Source organism: Lipotes vexillifer, unplaced genomic scaffold (genome assembly GCF_000442215.2).
Source record: "Lipotes vexillifer unplaced genomic scaffold, Lipotes_vexillifer_v1.1 scaffold717, whole genome shotgun sequence".
Classification (NCBI taxonomy): Eukaryota; Metazoa; Chordata; class Mammalia; order Artiodactyla; family Lipotidae; genus Lipotes; species Lipotes vexillifer.
Window position 1 is genome coordinate 2767774 of NW_006798707.1, and position 16451 is coordinate 2784224.

Consider the following 16451-nt stretch of genomic DNA (forward strand, 5'->3'; position numbering starts at 1 on the left):
AAGAGTGTTTCTTTACCTGATTTTAAATGTCTTGCTTTATTGGGGGTGAGGGGTTAGGGAATAACATTGCTGTTCTTAAAAATTGTTTCTCAATAACATGATATCTGCTTTAAAAATAAGGTGTCAACTTCCTCTAGTTTGGCCTAGATCCTACCCTTTAATTTTTTCCTACCTTTTTAATGTTTTTCATAAAACATAACCCAAACAGGAGGCTTTACCAAAGCCTCTCTGTTTGCTTTGGTAGTACTAGAACGTTCGTATTTTGATTGAGCTTCCAAGGGGCTGGCAGAACGTAGTTGTTAGATTTGCTTTCATAAGGGATTAGTTATGTACAAGTGAGTTTTTGTATAGCAAACAAAGAGAAAAATAGGAAGACATCTTATAAATTTTGGGAGGAACATAACTGTCTTTATGCTCTTTTGATAATATTTGTTAGCAAAAGATCTGAGGTTGATGGCAAGGGATAATTACAGAAGGGGAAGCTTTTGTGATTAGAGGTCTTTTCTTGTGCTTTAGTAATCAGTTGCCAGATCCTTGTCTTTTTTGAATCTTCATATAGAGGGGATTTTATGAATTGCATTTTCAAATCATGGTTTTCAGTTTTTTTCACTAGAGTCTAGAAACTTGCAGATATTACACTTGTCTACGACATTGGCTTTATGGTGATGAGATTCTGTTGGAATGAGGAAGAGTATATTTGTGTTTTTCAGTGTTGAGGTGTGAATCAGTCAGTGGCTTTTGTCTTCTGAGACATAAGCACAAAGTAATTTGACCAAACTGCTTTAGTTGTTGTCTCATACAACATTAACTGGTCATTTCTGTTCTGTAGGTTAGCATTGAAGAACGCCTGGGAGCACTGGATATAGATGCGAAAAAAGAAAAGGATACCCTTCCACAGACGAACAGTTTTCCAGTTCTCCTCACACAGGGTTTAGAAAGTAATGATTTTGAAATGCTAAATGTAAGTATTATAGCAGTTTTTAAATGAATTAAGATGGTTAATTTTTCTTAGAAAGTGATTGACAGCACATTTAGAGTGAATAGTCATGTTATGTAGCTGTCTTGAATTTAATGTTTTGTGAGTTTAGTCAAATATATATCACTTGGTGGCACTATACAGACAGTCACCAACCTACAAAGGGATTGTATTAAATTATTTTGAACCTGGAATGCATTTTCTCATAGAAATACCGTTGTGAATTGTTACTAGGTTCTTAGGCTTTAGTTCACAAAAGCCTTTATAAACATTGTGTAGCTGAATTATAATACTCAGCATTCTAGATCACAATTTATATTTTTTTCTGTAGGAAAATGCGTTCCTGAGTTTTTACTCTGGACTCCAGAAACTTATTTCCCCCTGGCCGTGAGAGGGGGCGGTGAGGTGGAACCTTGGCAATGGATAGGAGGTTTGGGGGAAAAATTCAAGAGGGTTGGGGGTATATAAAAGGGAGGCACTTAAGATTTCTGTGTTTGTAAGTTGGTGACTGCTTGTATGATGTTGCTTAATTTGGTCCTCTTAAATTCCAGAATTTGAAAGTGGTCTGTAGAGAAAATTTAAGTGTAAAAAATTGGACTTCAGCACTGCCTGATCAGATTAAAGCAGTTTATATTTGCTAAGTGCATTTATTCCTAGTGACTCTTAGTGATATTATGGTGCCACTTAGTATAGATGTGACTTTAATATGCAGCCTATAAGTAAGGTCTCTCTGACTTGTATTTTGATCTAAATGGGAATATCTTATATTTGTCTTTAAGGGGATTTTGCAAAACAGGAGAGGGGAAACCAGGCATATCTAAAAACCTAAACTTACCTTTAAAATAGTTTGTGAGTGTATGTATTTTGGGAGGTCAATTTTAGTTTAACATGGCATAGAAACCTAGGTGAGGATTTGGTGAGAAATAAGCTATAGAAAACAGTTGACAATGTTTTTAAAATATAACTTATCTGCCATCATTGCTTTACTTAACTGTGCTTTGAAAACTTCTTCAGTAGTACAGGTGAATCAGTTATTGTTTTGTTTTGTTTCTAAGAAACATTTGAAAACATTTAACAGTACAGTGGGCCACCATGAACCCGTCACCCAGTTTCAAAAATTATCAGCACTAGCCAGTCTATCTATTATTGTTTTATCTGTTTGCTCACCCCCTACCCAGGTTATAGTGAAGCAAATTTCATACCTATTATTTATTTCATCCACAAATATATCCCTGTTCAACTGTAACAATAGCAATTCCTTTAAAAAACATAACCACGGTTCATTATCACACCTAAAAAGGTGAACAGTGTTTCCTTAAAATCATCAAATATCCAGTTAGTATTTATCTTTCGCCGATTGTCTTGTAAAGTTTTTTTTCCTTGCTTTCTTCAAAACTGGATCCCAATGAAGTCCACACTATTTGGTGGATTTGCCTTTTCTGTCTTTTGCAATTTGGGGAAGCTAGGTTATTTGCTCTAAAGAGATTTCACATTCTGGATTTTGCCTCCTGCAAATCCATTTTACTGGGTCTTTTAACCCAACAAGTATCATTTAATATAATTCTTGTCCGTCATAGTCCTGTACAATGGTAGTTGGATCTAGAAGCTTGAAGAGATTCAGATTAGAATCATCTGGCACTTCAGATGTGACAGTGTGTACTTTTGTCAGGTGTCATAGAGTTGTTGGGAGAGTAAAGGAAATGATGTTTGTGAAAACACTTCTTAAATTGTAAAGAATTGTACGTGTAAGATCTTTTCATTATTAAGGATTTTGAGGTGATATGTCGTATTGTTTAAGTAGAAGTCAATAACCTTTAAAAAAAAAAAAAAAAGAAAGAAAAACTAGAATATAGGAGTATTCCCATACTGTATTACCTGGGATATCATGCATTCTAAAGAGAAAGAGGCAAGTTAAAAAAAAAAATCAAATATTTTTTCCCCTGGAAAGTGTGTTCCTCATTTCCAAAGGTACCTTCTGAGGATATGTGAAATATAGTAGGAGGTCATTAAAAATAGGAATGAAAGGGGACTTCCCTGGTGGTCCAGTGGGTAAGACTCCACACTCCCAATACAGGGGACCCGGATTCTATCCTAGGTCAGGGAACTAGATCCCATGTGCATGCTACAACTAAGGAGTCCACATGCCGCAACTAAAAGATCCCACAACTAAGACCCAGCGCAGCCAAAATAAATATTAAAAAAAGAAAGAAAGAAAGAAAGTGAGCAGTGTCAGGTATGCAACATAGGACCAAAGGTGAGGTTAAAAATCCCTACTGTAGAACACTTGACATTAAAGTTTATGGGTTTTTAGGAAAGTGGCAATTTGACCTAAAGAAATAGTCTATAGCTTATGCAAAAAAGATATGCTTAGTCATTTATGTAATTCATGGCACCCATAGGAGTTTTATATATTTTTAAATATTTTAAAAATTTTATTTAAATTAAGTATTTCTTAGAAGTTCCCATTTACAATAGTACCAAAAAATGCCTAGGATAAATCTACAAAAGATGTTTCTACCTCTACATTGAAAATTACAAAAATTGGGAGAAATTAACCAAGGCCTATGTTCATGCTTGGAAGATTCAGTATTGTTAAGATGAGCAGTTCCCCCCAAATTATTCTATGTATCTAATACATTCCCAATTAAATTCCAGCAGCTATCTTTTAGAAATTCAGAGGACATGAAATAACCAAAGTAATTACAAAATGAAGAGCAAAATTGGGGAGCTTACCCTACCTGATTTCAAGAAAAAGCTGTAGTAATCAAGATAGTTTGGTATTAGTGAAAACATAAATATAGATTAAGGAACCAAAATAGTCCAGAAATAGACCACATGCAATTGGTTTTCAGTAAAGGTACTTCTAAGTTGAGTCAATTGGGAAAGCAAAGTCTTTTCAACAGTTACAGTTGAATCAATTGAATATCTATATGGAAAAAAATGCATCTCAACTCTTTCCTCACATCTTACACAAAAGTCTACATAAAAATAGGTCACAGACATAAATGTATAAACCAACCCTCAAAACTTCTAGAAGAAAATAGGAGAAAATGTTATGCAGATTTGCATGGAAAAAGCCTTCTTAGATTCATCACAAAAAGCATGAAACACTTAAGGAAAAATTGGTCATTTGGATTTAATAAAAATGAAAAACTTTTCTCTTGAAATGACACTGTTAGGAGAATGAAAAGGCAGGCCACAGGCTGGGGAAAAAAAAACCCAACTTATATATCAAAGGATTTATATCCAGAATTGATAAAGAACTCTTAACTCAGTAGTGAGACTCAACTCAAATAAAAAACATTTGGTAAATGCGTGCACACATATTTCATAAAAGAATTCCAGTGGCCAGTGAGTGCATGTAAAGGTATCATAGCATCATTAATCATCACAAGTGCAAATTAAAACCACAGTGAGATAACACTACATACCCATTATAGATTGATTAAAACTTAAAAGATAGTACCATCTATTGGCGAGGATGTGGAGTAACTGGAACTCTCATATCTTGCTGGGGGGAATGTAAAATGGTACGCCTACTTTGGAGAACAGTTTGGCCATTTCTTAAAAGTGAAGGACACATCTACCATAAGATCCTGCCATTCTACTCTTAGGTGTTTACCAAGAGAATTGAAAACAAATGTTCATACAAAGACTTGTACACGAATGGTCATGGCAACCTTATTTTTAATAGCCCCAAACTGGAGAGAACCCTGAGCACATGAAGGGATAAATTGTTATCTAGCAATGTAAAGAATGTATATTGCTTCATCAGCAACATGAATGAATCTCAAACTTAACGCTGTGAGAAAGAAGCCAGACAAAAAAGTACATACAGTTTGATTTCATTTATAGAACAATTCTAGAAAATGCAAACCAATATGTAGCTCAGTGGTTGCCTGAGGACGGTGGGGTGGAAGGGAAGGATAGAATGTAAAGGGTCCAAGGAGACTTGAGGGTGATAGAATGTTTATTACAGTGTTTGTTTCATGGGTAAATATGTATGTCAAACTGATCAAATAGTACACTTTAAATGTGCACTGTTATGTTTCAGTTATAATACAGTAAAGTTTTAAAAAAAAATCCCATCTTCAGTATCATCTTCTTGCTACTTGTAGCTGTGGTTTATAGTCTTGGCAGAAGTTAATAATGCTAACTCCTCTATTCATTATCATTTTGCTTGGTTTGGGATAACTTTTTTTTTTTTGCATATTTTTAATTTGAAAATTGTTATCATAGAACCTCTGTCTTCAGTGAGCATAAGGATTATCTGAGAGCTTGTTACATTTTTCTGTCCTGCAGTTTGGAATAACTTCTAAATAGCTGGCCATACATACCATTATTTGCCTGTGACAGTTTTGGTTTACACCTCTTAACTTGGTGTAATTACTAATAGTGACTCCTTTCATTCACAGAAGTGTCCCAGTTTGGACAACAAATTGTCTGATCACTTAACATTTAGAGCACTGGAGGATTTCACAAACCACGTATTTTTCAAACCTTCAGCCCTACATTATGTTTCTTAACCAAGCTTTTGGTATAAATAATGTGCAGCAGCAAGTTCAAGATTGTATTCCTTGACCTAAAGTGCTACTATTCTACTTGGCCATTTAAGACAGTGAAGCCTGATAGTTTGGTGAACATGCTGTGAAAATTGAGTACCTTAACAAAAAGAGATGCAGACATAGAAAATGGATGTGTGGGCACCGGGGGAAGGGGGAGTGGGATGAATTGGGAGATTAGGATTGACATATACCCACTACCATGTGTAAAATTGATAGTTAGTGGGAACCTGCTGTATAGCAAGCACAGGGAGCTCAGCTCAGTGCTCTGTGATGACCTGGATGGGTGGGAGGGAGGTCAAAGACGGAGGGGATATACGTATACATATAGCTGATTCACTTCCTGGTACGGCAGAAACTAACACAACACTGTAAAGCAACTGTACTTCATTTTAAAAGAAAAGTATTTGTAGACTAGTTCAGACGATGTTCCCTGTAACTTGTACATCGTTGGAACTTTGTGATAACTGATTTATAACAAAGACTTGATTTGAGGGATGTTTAGTATCATCAGACACCTTGTGAATTATTGTTTAAGTTCTCAACATACTTTGCTTTGAATCTTGTGTTCTGATTATTTGAAAATGACAATATTAGGACAGTCCATCCGTCAGTTCCCCAGTGATTATGTATAAAAATACATAATCTTTTGCATAATAAACTTTGTAATTATGTCAGTGATAGTTTTTAAATAGTACTTGATAGATTTAAGAAGTTTGGTGTAAAGATATTTTTACAAGCAAATAAAATCCATAGAGAATTTTGAAAGGGTATGTTAAGACCATTAAAGTAGGTTGAAAATGAACTTTCCGTGTTTTTGCCCTGTAATACCTCTACTGTTCATATCCTGAACATGATCTTTATAGCAACAACAGTCAAAACATAGCATGCACCAACCATTAGGGAAGTTCCTCTAGTAGTAAACCCTTTTGAAAGATAAATATTTAAAAGTATTACAGAGGAAGGGGGTATCTGGATTTTGAAACCTGAAAGGACACATTTCCCACCCTCTCCTATAGATGAAGCATCTGGGTGGGGGTTGGAGAAATAGAAAGGCCTGCCAGAATTTGGACCAATCTGCTCGATCTCCTTTTCTATCCATACAACATGGGGTGGAGACTGCATTTCACCCTTAAAGTTTTTGACTCAAGCACTCATTATATGATCTTTTGATTGGCTTAAAATTTTATCAAAAACATTTAAAAGGTATGTTTCCTTGTAAGTGTGATTTTAGTGTGTTTTGCTCACTCTTGTGTTGATATGACAAGATATGTTTCATAAAACAAAGGTTTGAGAACTTCTCTAAAGTGGTGTATATACCTGTATTTAAATGTCGAGAGGTGTTCTTTTCTGTTTTATATCAAAAATTAGCTTATAAGAATTTAGAATTTGTGGAGCAGAAACTTGTTTAATGGAGTAAATGTCCTGATACTTGAAGACTGTACTTGTCTGATAGCCATAAGACATAATATAACATTCTCCATTTAGTCCTAACCTTTATTTGCTACAGTTCAGTATTGCTTGGTTTTTAAGATAATTTTTAGTGACAGTATTCCCTGTAGTGTCCTTAGTTTCTTAGTATGCTTATTTACATTTTTTTTTTCCTCACAGAAAGTACTTCAAACTAGGAACTTAAACCTAATAAAGAGAACTGTACTAAGAATGCCCCTGCATGCTGTCATTCCGTTGTTGCAAGAGGTAACTGAGTATGCTTCTCATTTTAAGGTCCTAATGCTATGACTCAAAGACAAAATCCAGTATTCAGAGAAATGGATTTGCAGTATGTAAGCAAGCAGGGTATTTAGAGTTGATGATAGATGATCACTAGATCTACTCAGACAAAATTTGCCTAACCTAGATTTTTTTCTAAGTATTTTAAAAATTGAGATATAATTTACATACCTTTAAGGTGTACAGTTCAGTGTTTTATAATATATTACAGATTGTGCAATTGCCACATCAAAAAGAAGTCCTGTACCCATTAATCACTCCCCATTTGTCCTTACCCCCCAGTTTCTGGCAACCACTAATCTATTTTCCATCTTCGTGTGTGTTCTGGATATTCATTCATATAAACCCTAGCCTGGATTTTTATCAGATAATTATTTTTATTTTGGGAATGTATTCCTAGATTATGTTAAATTGGTTGAACATTTAGGAGTTAGGAAATTTAAGAATAATGATTTCCTAATACAGTCATTCTTTCCCTTTGTTCCTATGGATGTGTTATCATGGGAACTCATGGAGATTGGCTGCCTCTGAAGTACTGTTGCTAATACTGTTTTTCTCCTCCTCAGCTTACAAAGAGATTACAAGGACATCCTAATAGGTAAGATGTTTAGGCGACTTAAACTGCTTTGATTTTATAAATATTTTAAATGTGATTGTTTAAAAACAGCAGTGTCTGGCAGCATGAGATTACATAGTAGGTAGCCTCAAATTCTAACTGATAAAACTCAAAGTGTCAGATATTGCTCTCTGCACTTATTTTAAATTGAATGATTCTTATTTCTCAGATTGTATTACAGTTTTTCCCTTCCTTCAGAAAATTTGAGGTTTTTCAGCTTTATTATATCAGGTCATTTAATGGATTAGTCTTATTTAATAATTTAGGCCTAATCACGATGTGTAAAATTGGCCATTTGTAGAACTTGCTCAGCCTCTGGTAGTTGCTTAAGACACTGCAAGGAAAGATTTTATATAACTAAAGTTTGTGGGTCTCTTTTGCTAATTTGATGATTAAATATTTATACAGGGTGTTGATATCTCAAAGATCTCAGCTTGTACTATAGTATTATCAGAGTCTATAATACAGTTTTTCTTTTCTAAATTTTTTTTCGTGATAGGCTCCATTAGCCTTTGGAGCTCACAGAGGAAATCTAAAGATTTCATTAATTAGGCCCGGCTTACATTTTTGGTCTATATTTGTCTTTTAATATTGGTGTGGAAATCTTTTGCTGTTTGTACCTGATGATGAGTAGATGATGGGCTCAGATATGAGCATAAAATGCAACGTCAGCTGAGCCCAGTTTACTGCCTTGGTATCAGCTAATTACGAAGTGAAGCACAGGTTTTATATCTGGAATTGAATTATTTTAGAGGAAGGGATTTTTGTCCTGTTATCTAGTCCATCCTACTACCCTCTCCCTTCCTCAAAAGATGAGTATATTACACAGACCTCAACTAGACCCAGTGAAAGAATGGACGACTGTCATATTCACAGTGGTTTATTTATTAGAGTCATTTTCTAGATCTTTATAACTCCATCGTATTTAATTTTGAATTTGTGAATAGTAGTTGATGTGTTTTTTTTTCCAGTGCTGTTATAATGGTTCAGTGGCTAAAATGCGTGTTAACGATCCATGCATCCTACTTATCCACAGTAAGTCTTTTCACCTGTAGTTGCTGAACAGTTTGGCTTTGATAAAGATTATCAACTGATGGCTTAACAAAACCATTTTCTCTCCATCTACCCTTTAACCATCAGCTGCTGCTTTTAAAGAATTTGTTTTTTCCCCAGGTGCAATGTCATATTGTCATCATTGTTACCTTTTATAAACTGGCCCTTTTTTGGCCCACATTTTAAAAGTAATATATATTCTGTACAGAAGCTTGAAAAATACAGAAAGGAGAAAAGTTACATACTAGTCTAAAGGTGTTTTTCTATATACATACCTGTTTCAGCAAAATTACCTTTACATTGTATGTATCTCTCCCATCCTCTTCTAAAAGCTTAGTAGCTTTTTAAAGTTTATATCTATGCTAACATGTCTGTTTTACCTTGTGATAAAAATGAAATGAATATCTTAATACCTGACATTTTGCTGGGGCTACTGTCAGCTCTTCATTACCTATACAGATGGAAGGGAGGGAGCATAAAATCATAAAGCAACACCAAAAAAAAACCCAGTTGTATATGTCACAATATGAGCTGGGTTATTGCCACATCATCAATTTAATTATAGTTTAAGCTAGAAATAAAATTATGTAGTTGGCTCGTTCTTCTTTTATTTGGTTATCTAGAACCTTAAAATAGGTTTTCTTGAAAGATTTTAGTGGATAGTTGAAAATTTTTAATTACTCCTTAAACTACAGCTCTTCCCTTCTTAACAGTTTCACCCAATTCTTTCCTGATCACTGTCCCTTGTTCTCTGTCTCAGGATCCTTTTCCTTCGGTAGTTTGAGATAGGAAAAACTATTGATTAACCTGTTTTGAGTTCGGCAGTTCGTTCTTTGCATGTCTGTGGAGATCTCTGTCAGGATGTTAAAATGCGGGGAAGAGATAGGAAACAGTAAGAATGCATATTGAGGGCTTCCCTGGTGCCGCAGTGGTTGAGAGTCCGCCTGCCGATGCAGGGGACACAGGTTCGTGCCGCGGTCTGGGAAGATCCCACGTGCCGCGGAGTGGCTGGGCCCGTGAGCTTGTGCGTCCGGAGCCTGTGCTCCACAACGGGAGAGGCCACAACAGCGAGAGGCCCGCGCACCGCAAAAAAAAAAAAAAGAATGCATATTGGGTTTCCCTGCTTACAGAAATCTTGGGAGTTGGATTGGGGGCAGTGTCTGAGTGGCGTGGTGATGGGCATGGAAAGATTACCACAAGCATAGGGCGACACTCATTTTGTGACCTCATTGAATTGCTTAGAAGCAAAAAGAGCCCTAGGAGAACTTGTAGTGAAATCCCTTCTGGAATCAACCCCTAAGTTATAACTACTGGAGTAGTAGTCGTATAACATTCTAGGTCAGGGCAAAATAGACCATGGAAGTATGGTACAGGGTGGACTCCAGCCTAAAACAGTTTTCTCTCCTCAGAAAACAGTGCTTTCCCCCCACCTTTCCTGCATTTCTTCCTTCCTTATCAGATATCTTTAAGTACCTTCTCTAAGTCAAGGACTGTGCTAGGCATGAGGGCTTTAGTAATGTACAAACACTCTCATTTTTACTGTTTAACGTTTAACATTTGAATGAAACACTCTTATTTACTCTTGTGTCAGAGAAAGGAGGGCAAGTAAAGGCTAATTAAAGGGCAAAGAGTGGGGTCCCTTTTTCTGAAGCTCTGGAGGGACAAAGAAAATAATTTCCTGCTTTAATTTCTGAAGTATAACTCAGAGGGTTAATTAACAGGAAGTATGTTTGAAATACCATAAGGTCAGCTTTGTATTCTGTCACTTTGTCCTGCTGGTCTCTGGAAGCTGTGAAAAGCTTCCTCTAGCTGCTGGGACCTAATGGAGGTAAATAGTCATCAGAGAGGAAGTTTCAGAGTGAAGCCCTTCTTAGCGCAGAGGTATGTGCTTGCGGTTACTCTTTAGTTAGTGTCTCCTTTGTATTGATCTTCTCTGAAATAATACGATCAACACAAAGAAGTCCCACCCTGCAGTTTGTCTCTTCTTGCAGTTTCTCCTTCTGACCTTGCATCATTATTTTTTTTTTTAATGTATTATATTTTTGCTGTTAGGACAGTAAAGGCCTCTGAAAATTTGAGATGTTGCTAGGCTGTGTGACAAGCAGCCACTGCCACTGGAAGTGCAAGCATTTGCTGGGGGCAGAATACTCAGGCATATCTGAGCATGATTTATATATTTGTTATCCATGTTTTATTATAATAGTATCAAAGTATCATTTTTTTGTTGCTGTTGTTCCTTAGTTGCCTGACCTGGTACCCCAGCTGGGAACACTGTACCAGTTAATGGAAAGCAGAGTAAAAACTTTCCAGAAACTCTCCCACCTTCACGGAAAGCTCATCCTTCTAATCACGCAAGTGAGTAAATCAGATTGTTTTGTGCTAAACTTTTGAATGTGATGGGAATGGAGAGAGGAATAAGGATTGTTTACCTGAATGTTGAAAGCACCCTGTTTCAGCAAAAAATTGGTAAATCAGGACCTAGTTTTTGACTAGGAAATGCTGTGTATTTGACAGTAAGTTAACTTAGTTCTCCCTGTGTCATCTTTAACTCGGAGGTTCTCACCGTCATATTTCAGTTGTTAATACAGTTAGAGTGGTTGTGGTGCTATGAACAACGAGTCACAGGGTATTTCTACAGCTTTTTGTCACAGAAAGAAATTGGATTACCTTAAAAGTATTTTCAGCTTTTACAGAGTAATTCTTTCTTGTATTTGACGAATATGCCTTTTGCCCTGTATTTGATCTACATCGTATTAAGGTCATCCGTTATAGTGGTTGAGGATGAGTTTACTGTTGGGGAAGGTTGTGATACTTGAGGTAAACTTACACTCTACTTCACAATAGCACTTGATTATCTTTCAGGTTACAGCATCAGAAAAAACGAAGGGATCGACTTGTCCTGCCCAGAAGGCAAAGTTGGTGTATGAAGAAGGTAAAGCTTGGGGCATAGGCTAAACATTTAGTTTTTCACATTGACTCAGTTCTGTGACTTTGTAAAAACATCAGTGTGAGATCATGCTTTGACACACACCTTCCCTAATAAAACGGGCAAGCTTGTGGCAAACCTGGCAAAAATGTGATTAAGTAAAAAAAAGCGAAGGCACAAATATAATACAGAAACAAAGGGCATTAGGTATGGAAGAGATTTGAAGAACACTATGAACAAACTATGCCAATACAAAAAACCTAGATGGTATAGGTAATTTCTTGGGAAACTTTAATGACCAAAATTGACTTAAAAATAAAAAGAAATAGAAACCTAGAACAAGCTAATAGCTTTAAGTTGATTTAATCAAAACCTTTCCCCATAGGGTACCAGACACAGGTTTTATAAGTGACTTTTATCAGTCTTTAAGGAACAAGTCATTTTTGTCACATACACCAATTTAGACATCTTATGAGTCAAAACCAGACAAGTATAGTCAAGAAAATAACATCTCAGGCCATCCTCAAATATCCTAAGTAGCAGATTGATTACAGAAGTGCTTAAGTAAAATAATATGTCATTACCGAGTAGAATTTATTTAAAGATTGTAAGATGATTTAGCATCAAGAAATCTGTTAATGTAGTTATTACCATGTTAACAGGTTATGAACACTGTCTGTTACTTTAATAGATATAGAAAAATAATTCAGTGAAATTCCGTCTTTGTACATCTCATTATTTGATAATCTAGTCACACCATTGAAATATTCAGATAAGCAAGTTTACTGGATACCAGGATCTAGCAAAAAGGAATCAGTAGCATTGTTATGTCCCAATAATGTATTGTATGTCCATAATGTCCCGGTTAGAAATGTCTTAGGACAAAAGATCTCATTCACAGCAACCAAAACTATGAAGTACCTAGAAATACCTCTAAAAAATGAAACAAAACCTTTATAGAGAAAACTATAAAATATAACTGAAGGACATAAAAGCATACCTGAATTAATTAATTATACTTTTTGTGATTTTTTTTTTTCCCCTGGTTTTATTGAGATATAATTGACATATAACATTGTGCTCGTTTTAGGGGGGTACAACATAATGATCCTATATGTATATATTGTGAACTGATCATCACAATGTTTAGTTAACATCCATCACCACACGGTTATAGATCTTTTGTTCCTGTGATGAGAGCTTTTAAGATTGACTCCCTTAGCAGCTCTCAAATAAACGTTACAGTATTGCTAACTGTGGTCACCATGGTGTACATTAACTACCCAGGGCTGACTTATCTTTTAATTGGAAGTTGGTGTCTTTTGACCTTTACCCATTTCCTCCACCCCTGTCTGACACCTCTGGCAACCACCGATCTGTTCCCTGTATCATTGAATCTCGTTTTTGTAGATTCTATATGTGAGTGAGATCATACAGTATTTACCTTTTTCTGTCTGACTTATTTCACTTAGCACAAGGCCCTCAAGGTCCATCCATGTTGTTGCAAAGGGCAGGAGTTCCTATTATTGCATGGCTGATTAATAATCCATTTTGTGTGTGTGTGTGTGTGTTGTGTGTGTGTGTGTGTGTGTGTGTGTGTATCACATTTTCTTTATCCATTCTTCCATCAGTGGACATTTGGGTTGTTTCCCTGTCTTGACTATTGTAAATAATGCTGCAGCGAACATGGGAGTGCAGTTATATCTGAGATCCTGATTTTGTTTCCCTTGGTATATATTTAGAAGTAGACTTGGTGGATCATATGGTAATTCTGTTTTTAATTTCTTGGGGAGTCTTCACACTGTTTTCCATGGTGGCTGAACCAGTTTACATTCCCATCAGCAGTGCACAGGGGTTCCTTTTCTCCACATCCTCGGCTTAGTTTTTTTTTTTTTTTTTTTTTTTTTATTGAAGTATAGTTAGTGTACAATGACTTAGTGTTTTAGATGGGATTTTGTTAGGGTTTTGATACTTTGTCCTGCTCAATGAGATCTTGATGGAATGGTATAATACATGTACTTTTATGCAGATAAGAATATAAACAATGTTCCTTCTTGGATGATAGCTGAATATATTTCTAAAAATAAATTCAGGAATCTGATTCTGTTTAGCTTTCTGGGCTATGTCCTCTGCTTTCATCACAAAATTAAAGCTTGTTTCCCCCTCCTTACAGAATCTTCTGAAGAGGAGTCTGATGATGAAATAGCAGATAAGGATTCTGATGTGAGTAACTTGTTTCCTGTTACATAAATCTGCCTCATATCTTTGTACCCTGTAAGAACGAGGCCTTCAATCATGCTTTCCTTGCTTAACATTTCTACCAGGATAATTGGGATGAAGATGAGGAAGAGAAAGGAGGTGAAAAAGATGAGGACGTTGATGAAGAGGAAGAAGAGGATGCTGAAGAAAAAGATGAAGAAAATGGTGAGGACAGAGATGTGGCAAGTGAAAAGGAATTAAATGGAGATTCTGATTTAGATCCTGAAAATGAAAGTGAAGAAGAATGAACAGAGAGGAGCAAGTCAAATGAACTATGGAAACTGGCTCACCTTACCCACTGCTGCCGAGTTCTCCTATGGAGGGTTGTCTCTGTGACAGATGCCAAGGACCGCTGCACATTTCCAAATTCCTAATGGTGGCTCCCATGCCACTTTGCTGTCTTGAGCACCCCAGACTTAACTGTGTAAATAAGAGTTTCATTCAAATGTTAATAAACTTTACACAGCAAATAGATACCTTTTCTGCAGTGTACTGACATGAGTGTCCAATATATGGTATATTTTTATAATGTAATATCCCGGTGTGATTGGTTATGCCAAGAATTGATGTAAGCGAAGATAAAGACATTTCCCATGTAAGGGTCAAGAACTGGACTTTTGTGAAGGAGTCAGCTCTTATCTCAGGTTGGTATCTTTCATCACATCCTGGTATGAAGCAGCACTAGTGAAAAAATTTTTATTTGGTACATTTTCATAAAATATGAAGGGATAAACTAAAGACTGGAGTAAAAATGATTGTGACTAAAAAAAATAAAATCACCAGTATCCCTAGCTTCTCTATTGACTGTGGTAATCTGATTTGAGTCAGATTGAATATTTGGAGTGCTTCCCCAAAACAACCACTTATTTTTTAAGCTGTCATGTGAAGTTATTTTTTTAAAACACAGAAAAATTATGATAATTTAAAAACTAAAGAATTAGCCATATTAAGGATTTTTCTTGACTGCAAGTTGCCTGTAAAGAATCATCAGTGTATAGATTTAGAAGTGCTCGTTACCTGCAACTTTTTAAAAGATTCAGTTACAGCTGCTTTTGAAGAGGTTTTCATTTTTATTTAAATTACTAATGGATCAAAGAACAGTTGTTTATTTTTTCTCTTTGGTTTTAGATATTAATGATAACCTTATTGGAATTTTTTTCCAAAGAAAATATTTTTATAATTCCGTAATTTAATGTGTTCCTTTTCATTACCCACTCTTGGCAGTGTTAGGGTATGTTTACCTTAAAATAAATCCGACTCAAGATTTTTTATGTATGTATAAAGAAGTATTTTGGTGTGCTACAAAAGCCTTTTCAAATTATCAGTAAGTTTTTGTTTTGTTTTGTTTTTTTAAAAGAATGAGCCAGTATTTGCTTAGTGCTCTCTAGGGAACATGCAGATGGAAGCTCAACTCTAAGAAAGGGCTGGGGAGATGGGTTTATTTTTCCCACCTGTGAATATGTAAAACATAAAACCGTTATCTCCGAGGGACTTCTGATATCGGTGGAAGACAGATTTCTGTGCTCAACTAATAGAGCTGGAGCCATATAGAGCATCTTGGGAAAGTTAGGGTCAGCTACTGGTGTAATGTATAGTTATATTTGTCTATAAATGGAGCTGTTTATGGCAATTTAATACCATTCTCTTTGTAAAGTGAATAAATATTCATCTTTACCCAGTGCTTGTCTTGTGGTATATGTAGGGGAACACAGCCACAGGTTTGTGCTTGTGGTGTGAAGGTTTAAAAAAAATCATCTTACTCCACTAGCATTAACAGGTAAATGCTTTCAGGGCTTTTTGGATAATCTAGCATTTGTAACAAAGTGAAGGAACCAAGAACTTTGTTAGGAGCTAGTGGTTGTTTCTTGCCCCGCCTGGCAGGGCCGCACTCCCACCACCCGAGGTTGCGGTGGCAGTCACAAGGGTGCACGTGCCCATGGCTCAGGCCGTGTCCTGTGGCCTGGGTCAGATTTCCCCCGCACCTGGCTCTACCTAGAGAACGGTAGTAATTGCTTACTCTTTCTTGTTTTAGACAAATCCAGAGTTAAATTACAAACTTGTTACAAAGACTTTTCTAGTTTCAGGGTATTCCACTCCTAATCCAGACAACAAAGTTTTGAGTATGTGGTGGTGTCTTTTTTGAGGTTAATTTTTCTTCCTAGCTTTTTTATTTTTAATAATTAACCCTCTGTTCATGATCAAATCAAGGATCACATATTATATTTGGCTGTCATTGCTTTGTTAATCCAGAATATTCCCCATTCCCCCTTGTTTGTGTGTTTCATGATTTTGATATTTAAGTAAGTCCACATAAATTAAGCTGTGTTA

The 16451-nt window shown here is 36.0% G+C and overlaps 1 protein-coding gene across 1 annotated transcript in view; it reads left to right on the forward strand.

The window, feature by feature from the left end:
• WDR43 (WD repeat domain 43) overlaps window positions 1–15797 on the forward strand; it is a 45194-nt gene extending 29397 nt beyond the window's left edge. Inside the window, exons 11-18 of the mRNA XM_007470873.1 lie at window positions 830–961; window positions 7150–7236; window positions 7836–7867; window positions 8857–8920; window positions 11180–11293; window positions 11801–11870; window positions 14038–14087; window positions 14189–15797. Coding sequence (XP_007470935.1) covers window positions 830–961; window positions 7150–7236; window positions 7836–7867; window positions 8857–8920; window positions 11180–11293; window positions 11801–11870; window positions 14038–14087; window positions 14189–14371 — 732 coding nt within the window. The 3' untranslated portion in view covers window positions 14372–15797. The remainder of the gene's footprint in view (window positions 1–829; window positions 962–7149; window positions 7237–7835; window positions 7868–8856; window positions 8921–11179; window positions 11294–11800; window positions 11871–14037; window positions 14088–14188) is intronic.
• Window positions 15798–16451: the final 654 nt, after the last annotated feature.